The sequence below is a fragment of the Panthera uncia genome, chromosome E3, assembly GCF_023721935.1.
Source record: "Panthera uncia isolate 11264 chromosome E3, Puncia_PCG_1.0, whole genome shotgun sequence".
Lineage (NCBI taxonomy): Eukaryota > Metazoa > Chordata > Mammalia > Carnivora > Felidae > Panthera > Panthera uncia.
The window spans coordinates 27,786,202-27,812,682 of NC_064815.1; the positions used below are offsets into that span (position 1 = coordinate 27,786,202).

Below are 26,481 nucleotides of genomic sequence, written 5' to 3' on the forward strand. Positions count from 1 at the left end.
ATGAGGATTCAAGATGATCCACGTAAAGCACATGATGTTTAGAACATGGTAAATCCTCAATAAACATTAACGATAGTCTTCACTGCAGTTTTCATTCTCAATTAAGTCTTACACCTGGACCTTCAGTTGTGATTCTGTTTGCAGGGGACTCCTTAAATGCTACTAATGAGGCCCTGTGATACTCACACATGGATGTAGTCTCAGATAAAGTCTGGCCTGACCCACAAAGGGAGGTTCTGGAGCATAAACTGAACCACGGGTTCTCCCATCTCCCACTGAGACCTAGTGAATCAGCCTTTTGGACCCCATATTAATGCCACTGACTAGGGGGTGTGGAGGGCAGATAACTCCAGCGAGGCAGCTCCCATCATCTGAGGACAATTCTCCAGAGTGTCTGGAGAAGGAGGAGAGTGGTGAACACCCAGTAGCTAAAACTCAGAGTAATTGGGGGACAGGCAGGCCAATTTGGTAAGGGGATCTGGGCAGGGCACCAGCGTACAACATACACAGTCAACAGGATCTATTGGGTGTTTCTTGTAAGCCCAGCAGTCAGGAGAAGCAGTGCCCAGAGGCACAGTCTCTTCCTGTCTCTAGCAAAGAGGCTCAAATTAACTTATCCCATGTCATCTTTCCCCTAGACCTTCCCACAAGGCAGGGCTAACCAGACCATGTACCTTTCTTCTCCTACTTACTGTTTACTTTCCAACCCAACTGCAACTCAAACTGACACTTATTCTGCACACTGTTATCTTCTGCAGGTCTATCTCCAGGGCAACTGGGAATTGCTACACATACTGCTTGCACCCAAGATTCTTAATTCAGCTTGGTCCAATTCCTTCCCTGGATACAGCTGCCCTCTTTCTTGTGGGTAACAGAATAAAAACCAGCCCACAGTTTGGCCTGTCTTCTCTATTCCCCTAAGGTCCCTCTCCCTTCTCCTCAAGATGTGACCAACCAACACAGTTTCTCTCCTGAATTTACACACTTAACTCCTAGCCAACTGACACTAGTAGAATCAAAACAAAAACAAGGTAGAGGTTTCATGGAGAAGTCTGAGACTAAATAATGCAACAGGAACACATACCATCCAGCCTCTGAACCCCAATTTTGCCAGAATATAAATACCTTAAGTCGATTTCTTTTCAAAGGCTTTAATACTCAAGATGAGAACAATGGCTGGAGCATTCTAGTGGCTGGGATAATCATTTCTAGAAAAGGTTCGTTGCTGAGGTACCAGAACAGCTATCATGCTTTAGAGTTCTCTCTTCCCTTCACTGTGCTCTTCCCTGAAGAAGCTGTCAAACAAGGCAGAAACTACAAATAAAGCTTATTTCTACTGCATTCATGAGGCTTTTCTCAGTGTCAACGTTCTGAGATTCAACAGAAGAATGAGTGTCATCTCAAGGCTTTCCTTCATCCACCATTATCCATGGGTGCTCTCTTGTCTAGATCCTTAAGCATGAAGCTGCTAACAAAAGCATTTCTTGATGGGGAAAGCAAACATATCTATTTATTGTGGATTCTCCAGCGTCCCTAAGTTCTAACTGAAGGATTTCAACATATCGGTAGGTTTGACGGTTATGCTGGAGAAAATGCTTGAAGTTGTTGTTATTACATTCAATATAGAAGTAGGGTTTCCCTTAGGAAGGCTTTCCTAAACTTGAGTAGGAGCTGTTCTACACCAGAAACATCTAGACACTTAAGGTATTTATGGGATTTGTCCTCTCATGACTTCTCAGATGTTTAAAGAGGCTACAACTCCAACCGAAACTCATTCCGCACTCTTTACACTGAAAGGGTTTCTCACCAGTATGGATTCTCTGATGCTGATTAAGATGGGACTTCAGAGTGAAGGCTCTGCCACATTCATGACATTGATGGGATTTCACGTTGGAGTAGGTTTTTTGATGTTTTATGTGGGAACACTGGCCAACGTTGTCTCTACATATATCACATTTATAGGTTTTCTCTGCAGTGTGAGTTCGGTAATGCTGAATAAGGTCTGAACTATAACTATAGGCTTTGCCACAGATATCACACTTATAAGGCTGCTCTTGCAACTCAATCTTCTTATCTTCAATCACTGTCAAGTTCCAACTATATGCTTCCTCACAAATGCCATTTTTTTCATTTGTCTGACCCATGTGGAGCACCTGATGTTCAATGAGGCTAACATACTGAAAAAAGATTTCTCCACATTCATGGCACTGATGGGATTTCTCTCTAGAGTGGAGTCTCAGATGCCCAGCAAGGTGTGACCGCCTCCCAAAGCCCTTGCCGCACTCATTACACTTAAAGGGTCTCTCCCCGCTGTGCACACTCTGATGCTGAACAAGATGAGACCTCACTCTAAATGCTTTCCCACATAAATGACAGGTGTAGGGTTTCTCACCAGTGTGGACCCGCTGATGCTGAGTCAGATGCACACGCTGATTGTAGCTTTTCCCACATTCATCGCACCTAAATGGCTTCTCCCCCGTGTGTATTCGCTGATGTTGAATCAGATGTGCGCTCTGAATGAAGCTTTTTCCACATTCATTACATTTATGTGGTCTCTCTCCTGTGGATGATTTTTTGTGCACATATGTGACTTCGCTGAAATTTATCCTCTTTGAAGAAGGCTGTCCTAGTATCTCTTTCATGGGAACTCCCTGCTTTCTATCCAACTTGCCTGCATGTTCATGGCCTTCTCCAAAATCTTGCACTTGAGAAGCATTCCTTTGGATTCTTCCTGATAGCTCCACGTCTGCTTCTGAAAATTCTGAAATTTTCTTCTTAACATTCAATTTTGTATTCTTACTTCTTTTGTCACTGCCTGAAAGAATAAAGAGGAAATGCAGATGGCACCAGTTCTTTTACAGAAGAAGGATACGCTGCCAGGAAAAAGAGGATAATCAGGTGAAACCACGATGGAAGGGCAGTGACAAAGGGGGATACGTGTATATGCCTGAGCCAGCGGGAGTGAAAAGAACCTTTGGTATTTGTCCATTGAAAAGAAGGAGATGAAGGGGCTCACTAAGCAGGGTGGTGAGGATGGCCGAGGCTAGGCTATCGCTAACGTGAGTACCACACTTTGTCTATACAGGAAGGAGAGAGAGGCGTTCTGAAATGCAAACATGGGTCAGGCAGACAGAATTAGACAGAACAAAACACAGCCGGATGGAGCAAGCAGACAAAAACTGGAGGAATGGGGAGCAAAGGATTATGAGGGGGATATAGAGTTGGAAAGAACACCTGATTAGGAGCCAGGGCAAAAGAGAAACGAGTCAGGAAAAACTACTGTCAAGAGGGTAGGTGAGACATCAATCTCCACTCTCTTGGCCCTTAGCTGTCACTACATCTGCAGTTTCCCCCTCCCCCACAGCTTGAACCTGTGAATGTTCACTGCCTTTCTTGTCCGCTCCTGCCCGATCCCGCTCCCCACCCCCCAACCGAGACCGGCACTACAGGCTCTCCATAATTATGGCTGAATGAGCACGCAAAATATCCTCTTTTGATCAAAAAAAATGCTGGGGGAGGGGCACCTGGGTGGCTCAGTCGGTTAAGCGGCCGACTTCGAGCCCCTGCCTCGGGCTCTGTGCTGACAGCTCGGAGCCTGGAGCCTGTTTCAGATTCTGTGTCTCCCACTCTCTGACCCTCCCCCGTTCATGCTCTGTCTCTCTCTGTCTCAAAAATAAATAAACGTTAAAAAAAAAAAATGCTGGGGGCAGGGGTAGGGAGTGTTAATAGGAAATTAGTCATAAGAACAACTGCAGAGAAGATAAAAAAGGAAAGAGACTCTATTATTGTATTTTAGTGTTTATATTTATTTTTGACAGGGAGAGAGAGACCGCACAAGCAGGGAAGGTGTAGAGAGATGGGGACAGAGGATCCGAAGTGGGCACCATGCTGATAGCAGAAAACCCAATGTGGGGCTGAACTCACAAACCATGAGACCATGACCTGAGTTAAAGTTGGACGCTCCACCGAGGCACCCATGCACCCTGAAAGGAGACTATTTTAAAATAAATGCTTTCCAGGTCTGGAGTGCTACTGGATGGATTCCCCCAATGAGGAATCCACCAAGCAGAAGGGATAGAACCGGCCGAGGAGATAGCTAAGGTCAACTCAACTTTAAAGACATTGTGAACTTCATAAACTTCTACTACATGATGGAAAAGGTGGTGGTGACTGTTAATGTGAATGACAGGTAGCCGGGCTTGGGGACATCAGAAGCAGAATTCTTTCATTCATTCATTCACTCATTTATTATTATTACTTTTTTTTTTTTTTAGGTAGGTTTCACACCCAGCGCAGAGCCCAATGCAGGGCTTGGACTCACGACCCTGAGATCAAGACCTGAGCTGAGATCAAGAGTCAGACACCTAACTGACTGAGCCACCCAGGCACCCCAAAGGCAGAATTTAAAAATAAATACTTATAAGACAGTTTTAAGAGTTATGTGAAAAACATTAAGAGGAGCCTTTACGTTCACAGCATAGGTGACAGTGATCTCATCCTTATGTAAGTTTAATGTCACTTGAATAGTTAACAAAAAAAAAAAAATAATAAGTAAACAGGAAAAATTGTTCAACCTTACTGATAACCAAATTAATGAAAATGAAAACAGCAAAGACTTCTCTTTTGCTTACTCAATTTGTGTTTTTGTTAAAAAAAAAAAAAAAAAAAAAAAACCTTTTCTGATAACCCTGGGAGAAATTTAGTAAAACTGACACTCTCATAGGGGTCACTGTTTGAAAAAGCAATTTGGCAATATTTATCAAGACCCATAAAAATGTTTTTGGCCTTTCATCCACTAATCCCACTTCTGGGCATCTAGTATAAGGAAATAATCTTAAATATTTAAAAAAGGCACAGGTGGGGCACCTGGGTGGCTCAGTCGGTTAAGCGGCCAACTTCGGCTCAGGTCATGACCTCGAGGTTTGTGAGTTCAAGCCCCGCATCGGGCTCTGTGCTGACGGCTCAGAGCCTGGAACCTGTTTCCGATTCTGTGTCTCCCTCTCTCTCTGCCCCTCCCCCATTCATGCTCTGTCTCTGTCTCAAAAATAAATAAATGTTAAAAAAAATTTAAAAAAAGGCACAGGTACAGTTATCAGGACAAAAGAGAAAAAATTAAAAGTTCAACTGAGGAACAATTAAGTGTTGATGTTCCCACAGAGCGGCAGCTTGTCAGAAATAACAAACAGGTGGGGCACCTGGGTGGTTCAGTTGGTCAAACGTCCAACTCTTGACTTTAGTTTGGGTCATAATCTCACAGTTCATGGAATCGAGCCCTACATCAGGCTCTGCGCTGACAGCACGCAGCCTGCTTAGGATTCTCTCTCTCCCTACCGTGCTGGTACATGCACGCACATGCACATGTGTTCTCTCTCTCTCAAAATAAATTAAAAAAAAAAAAAAAGAAATAACAAACAAGAGGGCTGAGCCACACGGAACAATGTGTGTCTAGTATTTAACTGTACTCTACAAGTACACCTACATAAAAATAAGCTTATGAGGGGTGTCTAGGTAGCTCAGTCGGTTAAGTGTCCGACTTCGGCTCAGGTAATGATTTCACAATTCGTGAGTCCAAGCCCCGTGTCGGGCTCTGTGCTGACAGCTCAGAGCCTGGAGCCTGCTTCAAATTCTGTGTCTCCCTCTCTCTCTGCCCCTCCCCACTTGTGCTCTGTCTCTCTCTCAAAAATAAATAAAAACATTAAAAAAATTAAAAAAGATAAGCTTATGAAAAAATAGAAGGAAACATGCTAGAGAATACCAGTTATATTAGTTAGGATGGTGGGATTATGAGTGATTTTTTTTCCTCCTGCTTTTTTTCCTCCAAACTTCCTATCCTAGGATTACTTTATTGTTTTAAAATAAGTAAAATAGTCTAAATTGGGAAAAAGGGAAAGGGGGAAGGAAGCATGCAAGAGAGCCAAAACCTCATTTACTACAACAGAAAGGAAAGAGATAACATTTAAAATTGGTGAGTTGGGGCGCCTGAGTGGCCCAGTCGGTTAAGTGCCCAACTTCGGCTCAGGTCATGATCGCGTGGTTTGTGAGTTCAAGCCCCACATCGGGCTCTGTGCTGACAGCTCAGAGCCTGGAGCCTGCTTCGGATTCTGTGTCTCCCTTCTCTCTGTCCCTCCCATGCTCATGCTCTGTGTCTCTCTCTCAATAGTAAATAAATGTTTTTAAAAAATTAAAAAAAAAAAAAAATTGGTGAGTCAGGCAACAGCCGTATTTTTACAAATACAGAATTAAGAAACAGGCAAGAGAGCTGAAAGCAGGTACCTCTGGGAAGAGGGAAGTTGTGGGGATGGTGGAGAGGACATAGAATTTTGCCTACTAATTGGACAATGAGTTACAACATAAATCGTAACAAAATGGACTATGATCTCTGCCCCTTAGCTACTGTCCCCAGTACACAACCCGTCTGTCCTGCTGCTCTAAGCTAAGAAAACCATTTTTGCCTGCATTTATTCTCCAAACACCAAGTGCTGATTACATACATCTTTGGGATTTCTCTCTGAAGTGGCGCTTCAGGTGCTCAATCAGATGGGAGTGCCGGCCAAAGTTTTTCCCACACTCGGTACATCCGTAGGGTCTCTCCCCACTGTGCACACTGTGATGCTGGACAAGGTGCGAGCTCACGCGGAAGGCTTTTCCGCACACCTGACACTTGTACGGTTTCTCGCCAGTGTGGACACGCTGATGCTGTGTCAGGTGCACACGCTGATTGTAGCTTTTCCCACATTCACCACACTTAAACGGTTTTTCTCCAGTGTGGATTCGCCGATGTTGAATGAAGTTTGAGGCTTGAAGGAAAAATTTACCACAATCGTTACATTTGTGACCTCTCTCGCCACTTGTGCTTGTATTTTGCTTACGGTTAGCATCTGTGATGGCACCAAGATCTCTTTTCTGGGAAGAGTTCTGCCTTGGTTTCCCCACAGCGGGGTTTACCTGCCACCTTTCTACCATGCCGTGAAGGTCACTAACTTCTCCAAACCCTTGACTCTGGGGAACATTTCTTTCGGTGCTTGTTGACGTCATCCAGTGGGCTTCAGCATCATCAGAAATCTGCTTTACCATGAGTTCCACGTTGTCATTCCTAGACTCATAATCTGAAATGATAGAAGGAAAATGGAAAAATTAGCTATTTCCCATACTGGAAGAAAGAAAATGAGAGATACAGGTAATTACGAAAGCAACACATGCTAGCAATGCATGACTTGGTAAAGGCGGCCTTATGCCACAGAGATGGGATGAAGATTCCTCAAGAGGAAACAGGCTGGGGGACGAAGAAGTTGCATCAAACAGATGACTGGGAGACCAGTCATTCTATTTAATGAAGGTGATATCCTCTTGGTGTGGTATTTACAGTACCTGTTTGTGCATATCTGTGCAGTATTAAATATTCCTAATAAGGGGTGCCTGGGTGGCTCAGTCAGTTAATATCCGATTCTTGAATTCGGCTCAGGTCATGATCCCAGGGTCGTGAGATCGAGCCCTGTGTCGGGTTCCATGCTGAGAGCACAAAGCCTGCTTAGGATTCTCTTTCTCCCTCTCTGCTCCTCCCCCACTCACACTCTCTCTCTTAAAATAAATAAATAAACTTAGAAATAAATATTCCTTTAAAAAAATTTTTTTTAGGGGCGCCTGGGTGGCTCAGTTGGTTGAGTGTCCAACTTCGGCTCAGGTCATGATCTCGCAGTACGTGAGTTTGAGCCCCACATCAGGCTCTGTCCTGACAGCTCAGAGCCTGGAGCTTGCTTCAGATTCTGTGTCTCCCTCTCTCTATGCTCCTCCCCTGCTCACACCCTGTCTCTCTCTCTCAACAATAAATAAATAAATAAATACATACATACATACATACATAAATAAATAAAAATTTTTTATGTTTATTTTTGAGAGAGAGCCCGTGAGTGGGAGAGGGGCAGAAAGAGAGACGGAGACACAGAATCAGAAGGAGGCTCTAGGCTCTGAGCTGTCACCACAGAGCCCGACGCAGGGCTCAAACTCACAAGCCATGAGATCATAACCTAAGCCAAAGTCGGACGCTTAACCAACTGAGCCACCCAGGTGCCCCAATAAATAAATATTCCTAATAAAATGTGATTATTGGGTTATGCAGCAAACCCAAAATTCACCTTCCTCTTCCTGTTTCTTCATAGCCTGGAGAAGAAAGATATTTCCACCTTTTTTAATCCCCAAAGAATCTGTTTGGTATGAATTAATGTAAAGGAAAAAAGATATTCTTTCTATACCCAGAGAAGAATTTACTACTGTCAAAAAAAAAGCTAGCTTAACATCCAATAGTCATTAGTGAGTACAGATGCTGAACACATGGCAATCATGTCCCTGGGCAACTGGATCAGCAACCTACACTTCACTTGAAGCACTGACATTTAATATGCTTTGCACAGACAAATCTTCCATCATTAAAAAACAGGGAATATTATTTTTTATATGCTAGAGAGAGAGAGAGAGAGAAATCATAGCCTATTAATAAGAGCTTTCTAATAAGATTTTTTTTTTATAAACAGAAAAGTTGTTTTCAAATATTACAGAATGATGGTAATAAGAGCTAATATTTGCTGAATGCATACTGTGGACCAGGCACTGTGCCTTTAAGTGCTTTACAATTTTATGGCACTTAATCCTTACAATGACGTTTTGAAGTAGATACTATCACTATCCTTTTTTGACACAGTGAGAAGTTGTAATTCTTATACCATAAAGAAAATTTTGATTTTAATTTCTTGTAACTCCTTTTACTTAATTCTCTTCCTAAAAAAAAACATTAATAGTAGATTCAAACATATAATCAAAACAAATTCTATCACAAAACCAGACCTTTGACACGTTTTTTTCCTGCCCACTTAAATAGGCAGGTAATCTCCATCATCCCAGTAATACTTTTTCTTTTATTCACATCTGCTTAGGCTAACTGTATTATTAGAATTCTCTCCCTTCCAACAAGTCAAAAAAGCTCATGGCTTTCTTTTTCCAGTGGCAAATTTGAAAAACAAATCAGACTAGCCCAACACACCTCTTTGGTACTATTAACTGCCCTTTTCCGGAGAAGGCGATTATACGGGTTGGTACAGAAATGGGTTTAGATTTGCTTTTTTCCTCTTTCCCCATTTCTTCTCCACATACATGATAAGCTTTCTGTTGATTCTCCTGATTTATTTCTGTATTTGACAGAGAACTGTGCTCCTCGCTCAGTGCTATGCCCAGCTGGTAAGTAATGCAATGGTGGGGGGTGGGGTGTAGACAAAAACACCCAATCAGGCAGATTTGGTGCTTTACAGATTCTTCAACCTTACCAGTGCCCTGTCTGGCATTCTACATTCCTAAGGATGGCTCCTTTCCCTGATCATTTTTCTCTTCAGCTACATCAAAATATCTCTCCACCGTGGCCCCCAAGATATATCACTGTTACTTAAAAAGTAGAGTAGTGTGTATGGTATGCTATCATTTTTGCAAAAACTCACATATACACAGACTATGTTTAGAGATACAATCCAGAAACTGGCAACAGTCATTGCCTCTTTGAGGGAAACCAAAAGATTGAGGATTGGAGTAGGTGACTCACTTTTCACCTTATACCCATTCATACTATTGCAGAATGTTTTCGTATGTGCATATACACCCTTTTCCAAACCAAAGTTCTCCACTGCACACGAACCTCTACTTCACCACTTCCTCCATCACCTGCTCATTCTCAACAGGTGACTGTCTCCTATTTCAGAGTCAAAGCTATCCACTCCAGAGCTCCTTGAACATCCTACAGCCGCAATCAAAAACTTGCTGGCAGCCTTCCTCTGTCATCCTCCCATCGCCTCTTGGTAGAAGAGGTGTCTCTCTCTCCCTGGCCAACGCCAAGCCTTCCTTCTGGATCTTGGACCTCCTCATGCCATCCTGTTTTCCAGGGACTGCCCTCATCAATGATCTGTTCTTCCTTGTCTCAATGTTTCAAACTCACTCCTCCCTAGTTCTTTTCCAGTTGCATTTAAGTATGCTTAAAACTTTTCCATTGAGGGGCACCTAGGTGGCTCAGTCGGCTGAACGTCCAACTTTGGCTCAGGTCGTGATCTCATGGTTTGTGAGTTTGAGCCTCCTGCTGGGCTCACTGCTGTCAGTGCAAAGCCCCCTTCGGATCCTCAGTCCCCCTCTCTCTTTGCCCCTCCCCACTTGTATACTCTCTCTCAAAAATAAACATTAAAGGGGCACCTGGGTGGCTCAGTCAGTTAAGCGTCCGACTTTGGCTCAGGTCATGATCTCACGGTTCGTGGGTTCAAGCCCCACATCGGGCTCTGTACTGATCACTTGGAGCCTGGAGCCTGCTTCGGATTCTGTCTCCCTCTCTCTCTGCCCTTCCCCCACTTGTACTCTGTGTGTCTCTCTCTCTCAAAAATAAATAAACATTAAAAAATAAACATTAAAAAAATCTGCCATTGACAAAGAAAACATACAAAACTAATGTATCCATCTAAGCCTGTACTCTTGCACTGATCAGCCCTCTTTCCCATTTCCTTCACAATGTTTTTGGGTTTATTTATGATAGCTTTCTCACATTCCTTTGCAACCTACAAAGAAACTGTCTTTTGTTCCCCAATGTCCTGACACTCCTTAAAATGGCTGTCTCCAAGATACATCTATTTTTTTAAATCTCATTTCTGGATCTGATGGATACTTTGAAAACCTTGACCTTCTCTGGGTGCCTAGGTGGCTCAGTCAGTTAAGCAACCGACTTCAGCTCAGGTCATGATCTCACAGTCCATGAGTTCAAGCCCCACATTGGGCTCCGTGCTGACAGGTCAGAGCCTGGAGCCTGATTCACATTTTTTGTCTCCCTTTCTCTCTCTCTGCCCCTCCTCTGCTCATGCTCTGTCTCTGTCTCTCAAAAATAATAAACGTTAAAAAATTAAGCAAAAAAAAAACTTGACCTTCTCAAGGGTATCAGGAACACACTGGTGTGAAAATAATCTAATGCAGCCTTCCCAGAGATGTTATTAAGGGGGCAGAAATCATCAAACATGTTCTTAATGTAGAAGAAGATACTAGAGTTATAAATATGTTGTAATGAACAAATAGATTTTTAAAAAAAATCAGATAAAGTACAAATTTAAAATTGCTTGGAGAATGGTATAAAAAAGAACTGTATAGGGGCGCCTGGGTGGCTCAGTTGGTTGGGCGTCCAACTTCAGCTCAGGTCATGATCTCACGGCTCGTGAATTCAAGCCCCGCGTCAGGCTCTGTACGGACAGCTCAGAGCCTACAGCCTGCTTCAGATTCTGTGTCTCCCTCTCTCTTTACCTCTCCCCCACTCACGCTCTGTCTCTCTCTTGCCTTCAAAAATAAACATACATTGAAAATATTTAAAAAAAAAATAACTGTACCAAGTTCTGAAATCCTAAAATCCATTAAATGCCTGCAAAGTAACTGAAAAAGATAAAATGATACTACCAGACTGAAATTAGACAAGTGAGGCATTTAATTTAAAAAGAGACTGAAAAAGTATTTGCATTACATATAACATATGTGCCGCATAAATAATTCCTTGAGATGAAAACTGCCACCAAGATGTGAACAGATAAAGCCACAAAGGGCCAGTACAAATAAGTCAAAGAAATATAAATATATATCACTAGTATTAGAAGAAATGTAAAATTTAAAAGAGCAGAAGTCAATTTTGCTTATTTTTTAAAAAGTTTTTATTTTTGAGAGAGAGAGAGAACATGCATGTGAGCAGGGGAGGCGCAGGGAAGGATTGTGGGGGGAGACAGAAGGTCTGAAGCAGGCTCTGTGTGGACAGCAGAGAGCCTGATGTGGGGCTCGAACCCACAAACCATGAGATCATGACCGGAGCCGAAAGGAGACGCCTACCTAACTGAGCCACCCGGGCACCCCAATTTTACTTTTTAAATAAAAACCTGTAAGTGAACTAAAACCCTTACGACAACATAAACTGGTATAATGCTTTTCAAAAGAAACTTGGCATTATATGGAGCACCCGGCTGGCTCAGAGGATGGTGTGACTCTTGATCTCAGGGTCATGGGTGTGAGCCCCACGCTGGGTGTAAAAATGACTTAAATAAATAATAAACTTTTTTTTTTAAAAAAAAGGAAATTTGGCATTATATATGTCTTTCATCTAAAGTCTACTAGAGTGCTTGATATATAGTGGTTCTTCTAAAAGAATTCATTCGAAAGCAGAAAAGCCGTTAGTTTCAAAATGCTTGCCACAGTGCTGAGACTTTTATAATTGCTCTAGGCAGCATAAATGAGTATCAGTTTCCAGGATCGTCATTTAGAAACAGGTTCAAAATCTCATTTGGGACACAAATTCAAGAAGGGATGGGACATGTAAAATGTAGATGCCAAGGTGAACACCATGAAATGGGCACCAGTGATCTGAGAATGGTAATGGAGTGAACAACTAGCCACCTGTGCCTTAGAGAAAAGTCACTGTAATACCTACAGAAGAGCCTTGAACAACACACGTTTGAACCATGCAGGTCTACTTATACGTGGATTTCTCTTGATAAAAACAGACTCTGAATGTGTTTCTTCTTCCTTATGATTTTAATAACATTTTCTTTTCTCTGGCTCACTTTCACATAAGTAAACATGGTATATGATACATAAACTATGCAGTAATGCTTCAGGTCAGCAACAGGCTCTGAGTAGTTAAGTTTTGGGGGAGTCAGAAGTTATATTCAGACTTTCAACTGCATGGGGGGTGGGCCTAACCCCATGTTGTTCAAGGGTCAAATATACCCTAATAAATGGCCATTCAGCAAAGTCTGAGATGTTTTTGCAAGTGAGAAGTATTCAGTTAGAATTATTCAATTTGTCAAGGAATAGAGTACAATGACTACTACAAATCTGTTAAAACGCAAAACCTGTTAGTATTGAGCTCTTTTATTTTAAAGCACTAAAAAGAGAACATTTGCTGGATTCTAAATACTATCCCCTAAGTATCATCAGACTTCAATCATACCCTAATTAAGATGGAAATAATCAGAATAAGCTGAATAAGAAAAAACAAAAAACAAAAAACCAGGAACACTGATTTACTCTTTCACAGAAAAAAATAAATAAAGTCATAGTAATTAAAACATACATGCTTTTATACGATGTGCCAGAAATACTCTTTGTAACAAAATGAAGATGTCCTAATCCATGCAGATGAAATAATTCTTACCCATGGAAGGAATACTCCCATAATTCTCCTTCCTGTCATCCCTATAGAGTGACTTCTGAGACTGGTCCAAATGTCCCCATTCCTCCAGGATGAAGGATACAGCCACATCAGCCACATCTTCAATTTTCACCAACTTCTGAAACATGAGATCTCCACTAAATTCCCATTCCCTATGTGCAAATTTGGCGTGAGGGGAAGAAGTGGGAGCATGAAGGGAAAAAACAGAGGAGGGACTGTGCTTCAAAGAGGAGAGGGGCACACGGGGTGGAACAGGAAGAGACATTCAAGTAGGAACCCAAGATGGGCCCAGTCTGTAGTGAGAGACAGAACTCCTGATAAAGAGTCAGGATTAGGGCAGCTCCTCGTCCAAGAACAGACACGGGTCCTCACTGCGGGCACTGGGACGCCGGCTCACCTGGGACCCAGCTGAGAGAAGTGAGGCTGTCAGCTCCTGGCTGTCCTTCAGGGGAAGGGGAGGAACTTGGAGAGCAGGTAGGGCTGAGGGGGGAGAAAAAGAGGTGTCAGAATATCTTTGCCCAGTTCCAATTGCCAGCATGTTCCACTTTTGCTCAAGAATCCACAATGGGGCCCTGCTGCAGCAAGGCCAAATGTTTCTACTTGGCTCTCAAGACCCTCTACATTGTGGCTCCTCCCACACCTAACAACACTGACCCTTCCCCCAAAAAAACTAGACTCCCTGCTCTGGTCAGGCTAATCCCTGCTGGTGACCTCAGACTGGGCCGTTCACCTATAAGGGATTCAATCTGCTCTGCCAAGGTCAAATCTGGTCATCTCAAAGAATAACCTGTCCCACATCTTCGTGAAGCTGAAACACTAGTGAGAGCCCAGGGCTTCTCAAATTTTAATGTGCAAACAAAATCACCTGGAGGTCTTGGTACAGGGCAGATATGGCTCAAAAGTTCTGGAATGGCCCCCATATTCTCCGCTTTTAACAAAGCCAGGTGATGCTGGCGCTGCTTCCTGGGCCACGCTTTCATCAGCAAGGCCTTAGCCCACATTCTCTTCCTTCAAGAAGTTACCATGGTCGATCGATAGCCATTTAGTGTGCACTAAGTCATGTGTTATAAGAATAGGCAGAAAACAATTCTTGCCTTCCAAAAACTTCACTGTCTAGTGGGGAATGCAGACACATAAAACTTACTTCCTGCTCAGGGTAAAAGTGTTATACTTGAAATTCACCCAAGTTCCTATAGAAGCACAGAGGCAGGGCACCTACGGAGTGGAGAGTGGGAGGTGGGAGCATCAGGAAAGCCTTTCCACAGAAGTGACTCTGGGAAGTAGCGGGGGCGGGGGGGGGCGGGGAATGGTTAGGGTGTTGAGGGTGCTTTCCAGGCAGAGTGAACTGCATGTGCAATGCCTGGAGGATTTGATCTCTAGATGGTGGTGACCTTCTGACCCCCTGCTGTCACCTCTGCTTGTTCTTTGTCCAAGATTCATGGTGCATATGATCTCACTGTCTATGTATGCCCTGATTTGGACAGACTCACCTAGCATAAACCTTCAGCCTGACAGTTTGGACATTGCTATGGTTTCCCTGGTCCCAAAGATGTATGTGCTTATGTAGCTTGCTTCTGTCCAAGAACTAGGAAGTAATAGGCAATGACACAAAAAGGACATAATGGTTAAGAGACGAAAGCCAGAAACCAAGATGGCATCTGAAACCAGAAGTGTGGCTAAAGAGTCAAAGTAAGACTTGAAGAAAGGGATGAATGTAGTCTATACTCAAACAGCAATTTTGATTTTAAGTATTACAATTGGAATACTTATAATAATTACATTCCAAACAACTACACCGATTTTATGAAGTTTCTATGAAAGCTTCTGTTTCTTTAGCTTTTAAGCAAATGACTTTGCCCCTCTCAAGCTCAACTTAGCCCCAGGGCCTGGAAACCAGCCCTTGGTGCTCTCAAAGGCATAAGGAATCCAGTGTGTAAAAAGCAAAAACCAAAACAAACACAAAACAAACATAGCAATTTTGTCAGAAGGCAGACACTGGCCAAAAAAAAAAAAAAGACACTGGGTCTAGCTAACAGGGCAGAGGAGAGAAGCAGCTCCTAGAACACAAGGTGTGATGAGACGCTGCCAGTAGAAGGAAGAGAACAGTATTTTCGGAGGACAGGAGTCTGCACCTGGGAGGGACTCGTGGAAAGGCAAGGGCAGCCCAGCTCAGAAAGGTACAAGTATAAATTTGGAGCTGACTGCTGGGGTTAGAACCCCAGCTCTGCCACTTAACAGCTTTGTGACCTTGAACGAATTACCTCACCTTTCTAGGCTTCAGCTGTTTCATTTCTAACATGAGTATAACAGTCGTAGCTATTCCACTGGGTTAGTGCAAGCATTAACCAACCCTTGGTATGCCAACTAGGTGTATTAGACACAATTTGGGATTGGGGGTTTCTTTTTTGAACAGTTTAACTATTTTTAAAGACTAGAATTACATGACTTATTTCTTTAGAGGTCTACTAAAGAACAAAATGAAAATTTATCTTAGTATTATTAAAAAAGAGAATAAACCTGGGGCGCCTGGGTGGCTCAGTTGGTTAAGCGTCCGACTTCAACTCAAGTCATGATCTTGCAGTTCATGGGTTCGAGCCCCACGTAGGACTCTGTGCTGACAGCTCAGAGCCTGGAGCCTGCTTCAGATTCTGCCTTTCCCTCTCTCTCTGCCCTTCCTCTGTTCATGTTCTGTGTCTTTCTCTCCCAAAAATAAATAAACATTAAAAAAAATAGAATAAACTTCATTCTGTCTTGTAATTTCTATATGGATCCATTGGACTCTTCTACACATTTAGGGTAGATTTTGAGATCTGAGTGATCTTATTTTCCTTGTATCATAAACCATTTTTCTAATTCATCATCCTATGAATTACCACATGTTTACTAAATATTACTCATTAATTATTCCCAATGATAGCAAAAAAACTAAAATAATGAGAAAATAGAGGAGAATGAAAGAAATACTTAGGATGATGTAATAGTGAAATAAATCATCATTCTTCACTATTCTCCAAGTATTAAATTCACTGCCCAGGGCTTTGCATCATCATCAAGAAGGTGTAAGACTTTGATGCCTGTTTTTAGCTCTCACTGAGGATGACTGAAAATTCAGAATTTTTCATTTTCCACCCATATCAGCAAAGAGAAGAAAATATGCAGCAGATAACATTGCACTTTTAATAGATGAAGTAAGAAGACAATATGAAGAACAGAGAAGTACACGCTACACAATAATGACGAAACTGAACCCAGAGGGGAAATCTTCGAAGGAGTCTACAAATACTATCAGAGGTAACTTTTCTCAAACATAAGAATCAACGATAAACACTAGATTTTGAAAAGGAAATATGACATTCTCATCCAGCGAATTATTCAACAGGAAGGACTTCATCAGGCCAAGATTTTGCAACAAGACCCTGGACCATCCCACTTTGCTAAAGCGACAGTATTCATTTCGCTAAAGGGATAGTATTGTGTGACAGTGTTCTTTCATTTTTTTATGTTTCTATTACCAAAATGTACTTGATATAAAAAGGTTTAGTTCTCATGAAAAGTTCCTTAAAATTATTTTTTATCAGCCTTTGATTCTTCTGTAAATGATCTGTAAAATGACATATATACGTATGTATGTAAGCGTGTGTATATAGGCGTGTGTGTGTATGTATATATAATAAAAAGGATCCACTGGCCCCAGATGGTAAATGGTGAAGACTACTTTTTCTGGTAAACAGAGGGTTTAATGAGTTCCCAAAGGTAAAGCAGTTGGAATACTTGCAGACACGTAGTAAACATTAATGTAAGTGATTCCTGCTGCTGCTGCTTCTATCATCACTCCCACAGTGAAAGAAAAGCCGGAAAAGGTCAGGGCCCTGGAGCATGTAAAGTGAAAGGCCTGACCACTAGAGGGAGCCGAGAAGAAAGCCGGGGGCCAAACCTGGAAATACAGGTTCATGACACTTTCCTCCACAATTCTGAAATCCCAAAGCTCCAAATACCAAAAGCCTTCCTTTCAGGAAGGTAGACACTGAACTAATTTGACAGAAAAACCTGACCAGAACTGATGTGAAGCTATTTAAAGTCTTGATTTAATCCCCTTACTGTAAATACATATACATTTCACTGGCGAAATACTAATGTGCATGACTGTGGAGTCCCACCTCAAATCCCGCTGGTACTGTAATGTACGGTATATAAGTCATATTCCCTTACTAAATCGGAAAATTTCTGAATCCTAAAATATATCTCATAGCAAGGGTTTGGTTAGGGTTATAGACCTGTGGACACATACCATAAATAAGATACTCGGCAGTTCACTTTTCTTTCTTCACATGTTTAATACAAGTTGATAAAATTGAGGGGGTGGGGAGGGAAGGAGAGAAAGAGAAGGAGAGAACAAACGCTCTACAGGTCACCGTAAGCAACTGCTTGAAGTAAGACTTCAAGGTGGGTGAATGAGCAGCCAGAAATGAATGGATGCAATTAGAAACTGGAGAGCTGTTCTTACATAAGCAGTGAGATAACAAAACGTGTGCAGAGTTGGAAAACTGCTGTAAAACAAGTATGACACTTTTGTAAAAGACTTCTGTAGATCTTTTGACAGTGCCTGTACTTAGAACTGTCGTCATCTGCATTACGGCTTTCAAACAGAACCGCATCCTAGCCGTCCTGCAAGCTCACCTCTCTCTGCATGCCAGGAACTCAATTCTGGGTCCCCAGCCCTTCCCAACCTGACAGTGCTGCCAGATGCAGAAAGGCCACCCGCCCAAAGTCTCGCTCATACAGATACCGCTTACCCATAAGACCAGGATGCCCGCTCTCTAGCCCCATCTGTTCCACTGAATCGTAGGTCCTCACCATTTTCCTCCAGAAGATGAGGCTTCTGTGGCTCCTGTTCAGATGGGGGGTCCACAGACAGGAGCTGGTGGCTGGGGGACTCCTGAACAACTCCAGGTGGTACCATCTTCTGAGGAAGCACTTCAGGACACACCACGATCTGACAAGCACAATCACACCAATCAGCACACTGTAGAGAAGGCTAAGAATCCAGTAAATTCACACTATTCTTCCATTCACTCCTTTGCCAAATATACAATGTGCATTTACAACGAGCCAGACACTGATGGCTTAAGCCATAACAGTGGCTTAACAAATACAGTTTCTTTCCAGTCAAAGATGACTTCCATTAAACATATCAACGCACAAATAAATGCATGATTGCAAACTATTACGTGTTAGAAAGGAGAAGAAAGTAGTGCCCTAATACATAACAGATGAGAACCTACTTTAGAGAAGGTGGACAAGGAAGGCTTTTCCGACAAAGTGTCACTGAAGTAAACAGCTCCAGGGCAAAAGAAGCCTGCCAGGGGAAAAGTAAGAAGTGCTCTGGGCAAAGAGAACAACATAAGCAAAGACTCTCAAGTAGAAGATAGGTGTGTGATGTGGTCAAGGAACTGTAAGAAGGCCAGGGTAGGTCAAGTTTACTGAAGAGGGGAGAGAAGTGAGAAGTCAAGTTGTCCAGGTCAATATAGAGCTCAAGAAGCCACACTCAGTTCCTTAGCAGACCAGGTTCAAGACAGACCAACACTAAGACAAGAGCTGGTTCCTGTCCAGCATGCTAAGTAAGTACTCCCTGTTTCTGTTCTGGGCTCTTGCTCGACCCTAGGGGACACGCAGTTCCTCTGCCAAAACCCGTCTCCACAATCCGTCTTTTCTGGAAGTTACTAACTCAGCAGCATCCTAGCAGGTAATAAGATCCTGCATTGAGACAGAATTGCCACCCCCCTCTCCCCCTCCCTTAGGTTTCAAAGCACTTTAAATTTTAACCCTCTTGGCACTGGCAAAATGTGGTACGGGAGTTACATTAAGAGGCGGCTGCAAAACAGTTGTGGCAAAGATCACTCTGCGTGGAAGTGTGTGTGTCCTTGTGGAGCCGCTCAGAATAAGAGTTAAGATGATGCCAAGCATGTCAAAGGGCACGTCAGCACCAAAGAAGCAAAGCAGCCCTTCAGGTCCCCTGAGACTGGGACACAGAAACCAAGGAGAAGGGTAAAGTTTAAAGCCTGGGAAAAGGGCCTGCCAGAGACAGTGACTTCCTGGAGATAAAGTTGAGGAACAATGTTGGGGACACAGACAGCAGACAAAGAGAAAGGCAAACAAAGCAAGCCATGGAAGTCCTTAAGAAAATCCCCTCTATGGGCCTCAAATCCCTAATACCAATAAGAATTTTTTTTTCTCTGTGTCCTTCCAAAGATGGGCTGTATATCACAATTAGAGGTAAATGCACATATCTGCTGCAAATCTTCTACTTAAAAAATACTTCTTGTTTTTAAGTGTACTTTTGAGTATTTATTACTATAAAAAAGCAGGGCAAAGTTTCTTTATTAATATCCCAAATTAGGCTTAAAAAAGAAGCAACTAGATGTCACCATGAACTTTTACTTTCTGTCCTGACAGAAGCAACAGAAAGATTCAGACATTCCCATCTGGAGGACATTCGGTATAGCCAAGGGTCTGGCTGAGAGTCAGGAGCAATTCCCTCTGCTGCCCACTCGCCTCATGGAGTGAGCTGAACCACTTGAAGAGCTTGAGAATGTCCTGGAATGTTAACATACCCTTTACCCAGAGATAAAGAGTAATGAGATTGAGACCTTACACTGAAGCACAGTGGCTCTAAAGAATGATGGAAATTTAATTAGCTTCAAACTCTTGTGACCTAAGATCTCATGATTCTGTTTCTTTGTTCTAACAACAACAACAAAATTAAAACTTAAGAGAGTATGACCCTAGCAACAAGAAGGTAGAGGCTCAAGTTAAATGAGTAAGAAAAGACAAGAAGAGGTAACAACATAAAGGTATTGATTCTCCCTAGGGGCACCTGGGTGGCTCCTTCAGTTAAGTGTCCGACTTCCACTCAGGTCATGGTCTCACCATTCGTGGGTTTGGGTCTCACGGTTCGTGGGTTCGAGCCCCACGTCGGGCTCTGTGCTAACAGCGCAGAGCCTGGAGCTTGCTTCAGATTCTGTGTCTCCCTCTCTCTCTCTGTGCCCCTTCCCACGTATGCTCCCTCTCTCTCTCTCACTTTCAAAATAAATAAATATTAAAAAAATATTTTAGGGGTGCCTGGGTGGCTCAGTCGGTTAAACGTCCAACTTCAGCTCAGGTCATGATCTCATGGTTCATGGGTTCGAGCCCCGCATCGGGCTCTGTGCTGACAGCTAGGAGCCTGCTTTGGATTCTGTGTCTCCCTCTCTCTCTACCCCTCCCCTGGTCACACTCTGTTTCTGTCTCTCAAAAATAAATAAATGTAAAACAAAAATGTAAGAAAAAAATTTAAATAAAGACATTGATTTTCCCTAAATTAACATAGGATTTACTGCAACCCCAACAACAACAACAAAAAAACCCAACAGGATTTTTGGAGTGGTGAAAACTACATCAGTAATTCTAAAGCTTATAAGGAAAAAAGAAAATATTGAAAATATTTGGAAGGAGGAAGAGTAGCCCTACCACATATCAAAACCCTTTACAGAGCTCAAGTAATTAAAATACTGATAGCTGAACAGATAATAAGATCAACAAAACAATTAAAAGAACATAAGTAAATTCAGGGGCGCCTGGGTGGCTCAGTCGGTTAAGCATCCGACTCTTGATTTTGGCTCAGGTTGTGATCTCATGGTTCATGGGTTCAAGCCCTGCACAGGGCTTTGTGTTGACAGCATGGAGCCTGCTTGGGATTCTCTGCATTCTTCTCTCTCTGCCTCTCTCCTGTTCACGCGTGCCCACACACACTCATGCTCTCTCTCTCTCAAAAATAAATAAACATTAAAAAAAAAAAAAAGGGCCGTGAGTAGACCCAAATGCATACAGAAATCTGGTATGTAATAAAGACAGCATTTTAATTAGAGTGAGGAAAAAAGGGATTTCTCTACAAGTTGCTGGGGCAACTGGACAGACATCTGGGAGAAAAGAGTTGTAACCATACCAAACACCATGCACCAAAAAAAATTTTTTTTGACTTGAGAAGAGACTACTAGAAAATTTTCTTATGATGTTGTAGTGGAGAAGGCCTTTCTAAGTGTGGCACAAAACCCAGAAATCATAAATTAAAAGATATAAACAGACCACATAAAAATTAAAAAAACCTGCAAAAGTCTCCATAAGCAAAGATAAACAAGGTGGAGAAATAAACTTGCACCTCAGATGACAGACACAGTGCTTACTTTTTCAAATAGGCAAATAATGTAAACAGATATTTCACAAAAAGGGTACACCCACAGGGCACCTGGCTGGCTCAGTCGGGGAACATGTGACTCTTGAACTGGGCATTGTAAGTTCATATTCAAACCCCACATTTGTTGTAGAGCTTAATTTTCAAGAAGGAAAAACAAGGGTACACATGTAACCCTTTAAAATATATACTGTGGTTGGGGCTCCTGGGCGGCTCAGTCAGTTAACTGACTGACGTTGGCTCAGGTCACGATCTCATGGCTCTTGAGTTCAAGCCCCACATCAGGCTCTGTGCTGACAGCTCAGAGCTTGGAACCTGCTTCGAATTCTTTGCCCCCCCCTCTCTCTCTGCCCCTCCCCTGCTTGGGCTCTCTCTCTCAAAAATGAATAAACTTTAAAAAATTAAAAAACATATATATGTATATATACACATACATATTCTGTGGTCAAACTCATAATATGAGAAATGCATATTAAAATTTAACAGAAGTAGAATGTTGCATCTTTCAGACTGGTGATGACAAAAAATTGGGTAACATCATATGATCAGGCTGTGAGCAAAAAATTTCTCTCACACCCTGCAGCTGGGAATAAAAACTGGTATAACCTCTCTGAAGGGCAACTTCTCACCAGCTGTCAAAATTACAAATGCACATCGTCTCTGAGCCAACAATCTGACTTCTAAGCATTTATTATTCTACAGTTAAGGATGAACATAAAGGACAGTCATTGTAGCAAAATTTACGTTCAGAAACAATCTAAAGGAATGACTTAAATGGCCTTCACCAGGAGTTTGATTATGGTACACCCATCCACACGATGGAATATAAGCAGTCTCCGGGAGTGAGGCAGGTCTGTTTGCACCAACATGGAACAAACCAAGATATAAACAAATAGCAAGAGGCAGAAGTACACAGTGATTTAAACCACATCTGTGGCTTTTTAAAGCATATTATCCACACGTCCACTTATACATACAGAAGAAAGTAGATCTCTGTAAGGATATACAGGTATCAGGTGACAGTGGTTGCCTCTGAAGAGAACTAGGCAGCCAGAGAAGGAGAGGCGGGAGGAAACTTACTTTTCATAACAAACTTATGCACCTTTTGAATTTTGTATCATGTCAATCAAAAGATAAATACAGTAATTTTAAAAATAAGTTAAATCGCAGACTGTCTTCTCCAGGTTAACACACTGGATACTGCTTCTCTTTGCTGGAGTGGCAGGAAATCTCCACAGTGTACCTAATCCCAGGAGAACAAAAGAATATGAATGAAGCACCAGAGCGCTAAGAATCTCACCCCTGCTCAGCAGCAACTTAACTCTCTTCCTCTCCTTCCTCACTGCTCTAATGTCTCCTCTTCCACTCACCTGTTGTCTGCGTTCCTCTAGCTCTCTCTGTATATTTTCTACCACAGCCACGGCCTCTTCTCCACTTTCCGGGTGATGTTCTCTCACCCAGGTCTGGAACTCTTCCGGTAGGATGGTCAGGAACTGCTCCAGCACCAGAAGCTCCAGGATCTGCTCCTTGGTGTGCAGCTCGGGCCTCAGCCACTCGCAGCACAGCACCCGGAGCTGGCTCAGGGCCTCCCGGGGGCCTGATGCCTCATGGTACTGGAAGTGCCTGAAGCGCTGGTAAAAAGTCTCAAACACTGGAGGGTTGTACTCTTGCATCCAGGTACAGTCTTCTTCTTCCACCTTCACTATTAGAAGGTCTTCTTGCTCCTGTGAAGTCTCAGCAGGAGGGTCTAAGTCTATAACTTCCCCAGACTCTGTCATTATCATTCCAACTCAGAGGGATGTCTCTCCAGGTTAGCTGTGTCACACAGATCAAATCTGGTTTCTGCTCTTTAAAATCTTCTGAAGGGCAGTTCCATTAGTGTGCAACCTACTGATACATTAGAAAGCATTATTAGCAAAGAGATGACAAAGAGGTCATCTCTACTAAAGATGACCACTCAACAGAGTAATTTACTTTAAAATATAGACAAGATATGGGGGGCCTGGGTGACTCAGTCGGTTAAGCGTCCGACTTCGGCTCAGGTCATGATCTCACGGTCCGTGAGTTCAAGCCCCGCATCGGGCTCTGTGCTGACAGCTCAGAGCCTGGAGCCTGTTTCAGATTCTGTGTCTCCCTCTCCCTCTACCCCTGCCCTGTTCATGCTCTGTCTCTCTCTGTCTGAAAAATAAATAAACGTTAAAAAAAAAATTAAAAAAAAAAAATCAGGGGCGCCTGGGTGGCTCAGTCAGTTCAGCGTCTGACCAGCTCAGGTCATGATCTCACGGTCCGTGAGTTTGAGCCCCACGTCAGGCTCTGTGCTGACAGCTCAGAGCCTGGAGCCTGTTTCAGATTCTGTGTCTCCCTCTCTCTCTGCCCCTCCCCTGTTCACGCTCTCTGTCTCAAAAATAAATAAACGTTAAAAAATTTTTAAATAAAATAAAATATACACAAGATAGCTGTCATTCCACCCATAAAATTACTACTAATACAGAACATTTCCAAAGTTAAAAAAATTTAAATAAGAGGGGCCCCCAGGTGGCTCAGCGGTTAGGTGTCAACTCTTGATTCCAGTTCAGGTCATGATCTCACAGTTGTGAGATGGAGCCTGACGACCGGCTCCGAGCTGAGTGGAGCCTGCTTGGGATTCTCTCTCTCCCTCTCTCTCTGGCCCTCCTCTGCTCATGCACTCGCTCTCTCTCAAAATAAACAAGTAAACATTTTTTTAAAACGTAAAGAGCAACAAAACTCTGACATCAGGTCTAACCAAATACAATTTTAATGGTGAAGAGCATTAAATTTCATATAAATAACAGGACAAGACTTACTACTAAGTAGTCCAGACGCAGTCTTTCCTTTTGACTACAAGCCAAACTTACAACACGGGTCAAAAATATTACAACGGTCAAAACTGGTCCTGTCCTTCATGCCACAAGAGCATGACGGACCAACAGGAGACTTCATTGGTTCCGAAGAGAAGCTGAGTTACAAGTACAGATTGGGACCTGTATTCCTCTAAATCGCCCCTGACCCCAAAGACACGGAAAACGGGCCGGTCAAGGTTAGATACAGGATACCCTTCTGGATACAAAACCCATTCTCTTCCCTCAAGGCACCAGTCCCAGGGAGCTCTCCTGGAAGACCAAGCTCTCGCAGCAGGTTGGGAAGATAGGTTTCTTCCTACAAACGGAGAGAAAACCGAAGCCTACACTTCGCAACACTTCCTCGCCGGAAGTAAGCAAGTCCAAGCGTTCCCCGTCCAACGGGGTCGAGCCATCAATCCCACCGCCGAGAGCACTTCCGAGTCCTCTCTAGGAATCCCGGAGGTCCTCGCCTCGCAGCAGGCGGGAGCTGCCCGCCCCAGGCCCCGCCCCGGAGCGGCTGTGGGCCAATCGGCGGGGAGTTGGGGCACCTCCCCGGACGGGGCCGTTCCCCGCCCACCCAACCGCAGGTTCAGCGTCGCTAGAGCCGGGGAGGAAACGGAGCCAGCTGCTCCCCACCTGTGCCTAAAGCCATTTAAACAGCCCGGGCTCCTCCCCTTTGCTTGGGAGTCTGGGCAAGGGACCGGGCCTTAGCTGTCCAGAGTGGTTGCTACGACAACAGTTGCTAATGTCTGATTGGCCGTGGAACTTGCGCTCCCCCACCCTCAACGCCCTGCGCCCTACTTCGAAGTAGGTTCGTCCCTTCCTGAGAGCCCACAACCCTAATTTCTCTTTAATTTTAAGTCCTTCGTTTTCTTCACCTGATTCCTCGCCTCTGCCCACACCCGGTCTCCAGACACACCCACCTCTTCACCACCGCGGAGAGCTCACAGGGCCTGTCTCCGACGTCAGACCCGGGAGTCCCAGGAGCCTACAACTCCCAGAAGCCCCGCGCGGGCCACGCCCGCTAGCCAATAGGGCCGCGGATCTCTTTGCAGCCTCGGTCTCCAGGGCTTATCAGAGTGCGGGAGGGCAGGGAGGCGTTTCCTTGAGCTCCTCTGCCCAGAAGGAGGGTTGTAGCGGAGCAGGTTGCTCTCTCGGCTGGGAGAGTGACGTCGGAAGCGCCTCATTCCTGTGAAGAAGGGGAGTCGTCCATGCAGGGCTTCTCTAGCCAGAGGATGCCCTTCTTAATAATCTCTCATTTTTGTATCAGGCTTAAATTGACCCTGTGGTATGTTTGGTGGATTGTAGTATTTGTATGGTTTCACTTTTTACGTTTACATTGAGTACTCTTGAACATCGAGCCTTTTGGTCCGTTCAAAATTATGGTGTATGGTGTGAAGTAAAGATCTAACTTCGTCTTTTTCCAAGCCATTACCCAGTTGTCTCAACATTTATGAAAAAGGCTATCTTTACCTCCCATTGATCTGTGATGCTGCCTTTATCATATACCAAATCCTCATGTTTTGTGGTCTCTTTCTAGATTTTCTATTCTGTCGCATTGGTCTATTTGTCAATGCATGTGATAATATGCGGTTTCAATTTATTGAGCATTAATAATTGGTTTTACTATTTCTTACAGAGAATGCCCCCTGCTGTGTTTCTTCTTCAAAGTATTTTTGCTTCTTTAGTTCTTTTCCAAATTAACTATAGATTCAATTTTCCTAGTTCCAGAAATAAATCTGTATTGGGATCATTTTTAATATGTATTCACTTAGGGAAAGTTGACGTTCCTTTTTTTCCCTTTTTAAAAAAAATTATTTATGTATTTTTTAGAGAGAGCAAGTGTGTGAGCACAAGCAGGAGAGGGGCAGAGAGAGAGGAAGAGAGAGAATTCCAAGTAGGCTCCGTGTTTTCAGCACAGAGCCCTATAAGGGGCTCCATCTCACGAACCATGAAATCATGACCTGAGCCAAAATCAAGAGTCAGGCACTTAACCAACTGAGCCACCCAGGTACCCCAGGGAGAATTGACATTCTTATAAAGTTGGTTTTCCTATCCAAGAACATGGTATGTTTTTCCATTTGTGGAAAAAAAGCCTAATTGTGGATCCTTTTGGAGTATTTTAAAGTTTTCTTCATGATTTTGCACATAGTTTGTTATGTTTATTCTTAAGTGTT

General features: G+C 43.2%; 1 protein-coding gene across 6 annotated transcripts; it reads right to left on the bottom strand.

Annotated features, from left to right (window-relative positions):
• Window positions 1-1,135: 1,135 nt before the first annotated feature.
• Window positions 1,136-25,303, bottom strand: ZKSCAN5 (zinc finger with KRAB and SCAN domains 5). 6 transcript variants are annotated; one of them, XM_049639252.1, is made up of 7 exons: window positions 25,228-25,303; window positions 22,814-23,330; window positions 18,071-18,209; window positions 13,614-13,696; window positions 13,199-13,334; window positions 6,492-7,106; window positions 1,136-2,815 (listed from the first exon to the last, which is right to left on the bottom strand). In XM_049639252.1, exons 2-7 carry the CDS (start codon window positions 23,225-23,227, stop codon window positions 1,692-1,694), a joined length of 2,511 nt encoding a protein of 836 aa, XP_049495209.1. In that variant the 5' UTR covers window positions 23,228-23,330; window positions 25,228-25,303; the 3' UTR covers window positions 1,136-1,691. The 6 variants fall into 6 exon arrangements, with proteins under 6 accessions (XP_049495209.1, XP_049495208.1, XP_049495210.1 ...); XM_049639251.1 differs by lacking the exon at window positions 25,228-25,303 and adding an exon at window positions 24,269-25,196; XM_049639253.1 differs by lacking the exon at window positions 25,228-25,303 and adding an exon at window positions 24,269-25,196 and having other exon boundaries at window positions 13,199-13,331; window positions 22,814-23,333.
• Between the last annotated feature and the right edge of the window lie 1,178 nt (window positions 25,304-26,481).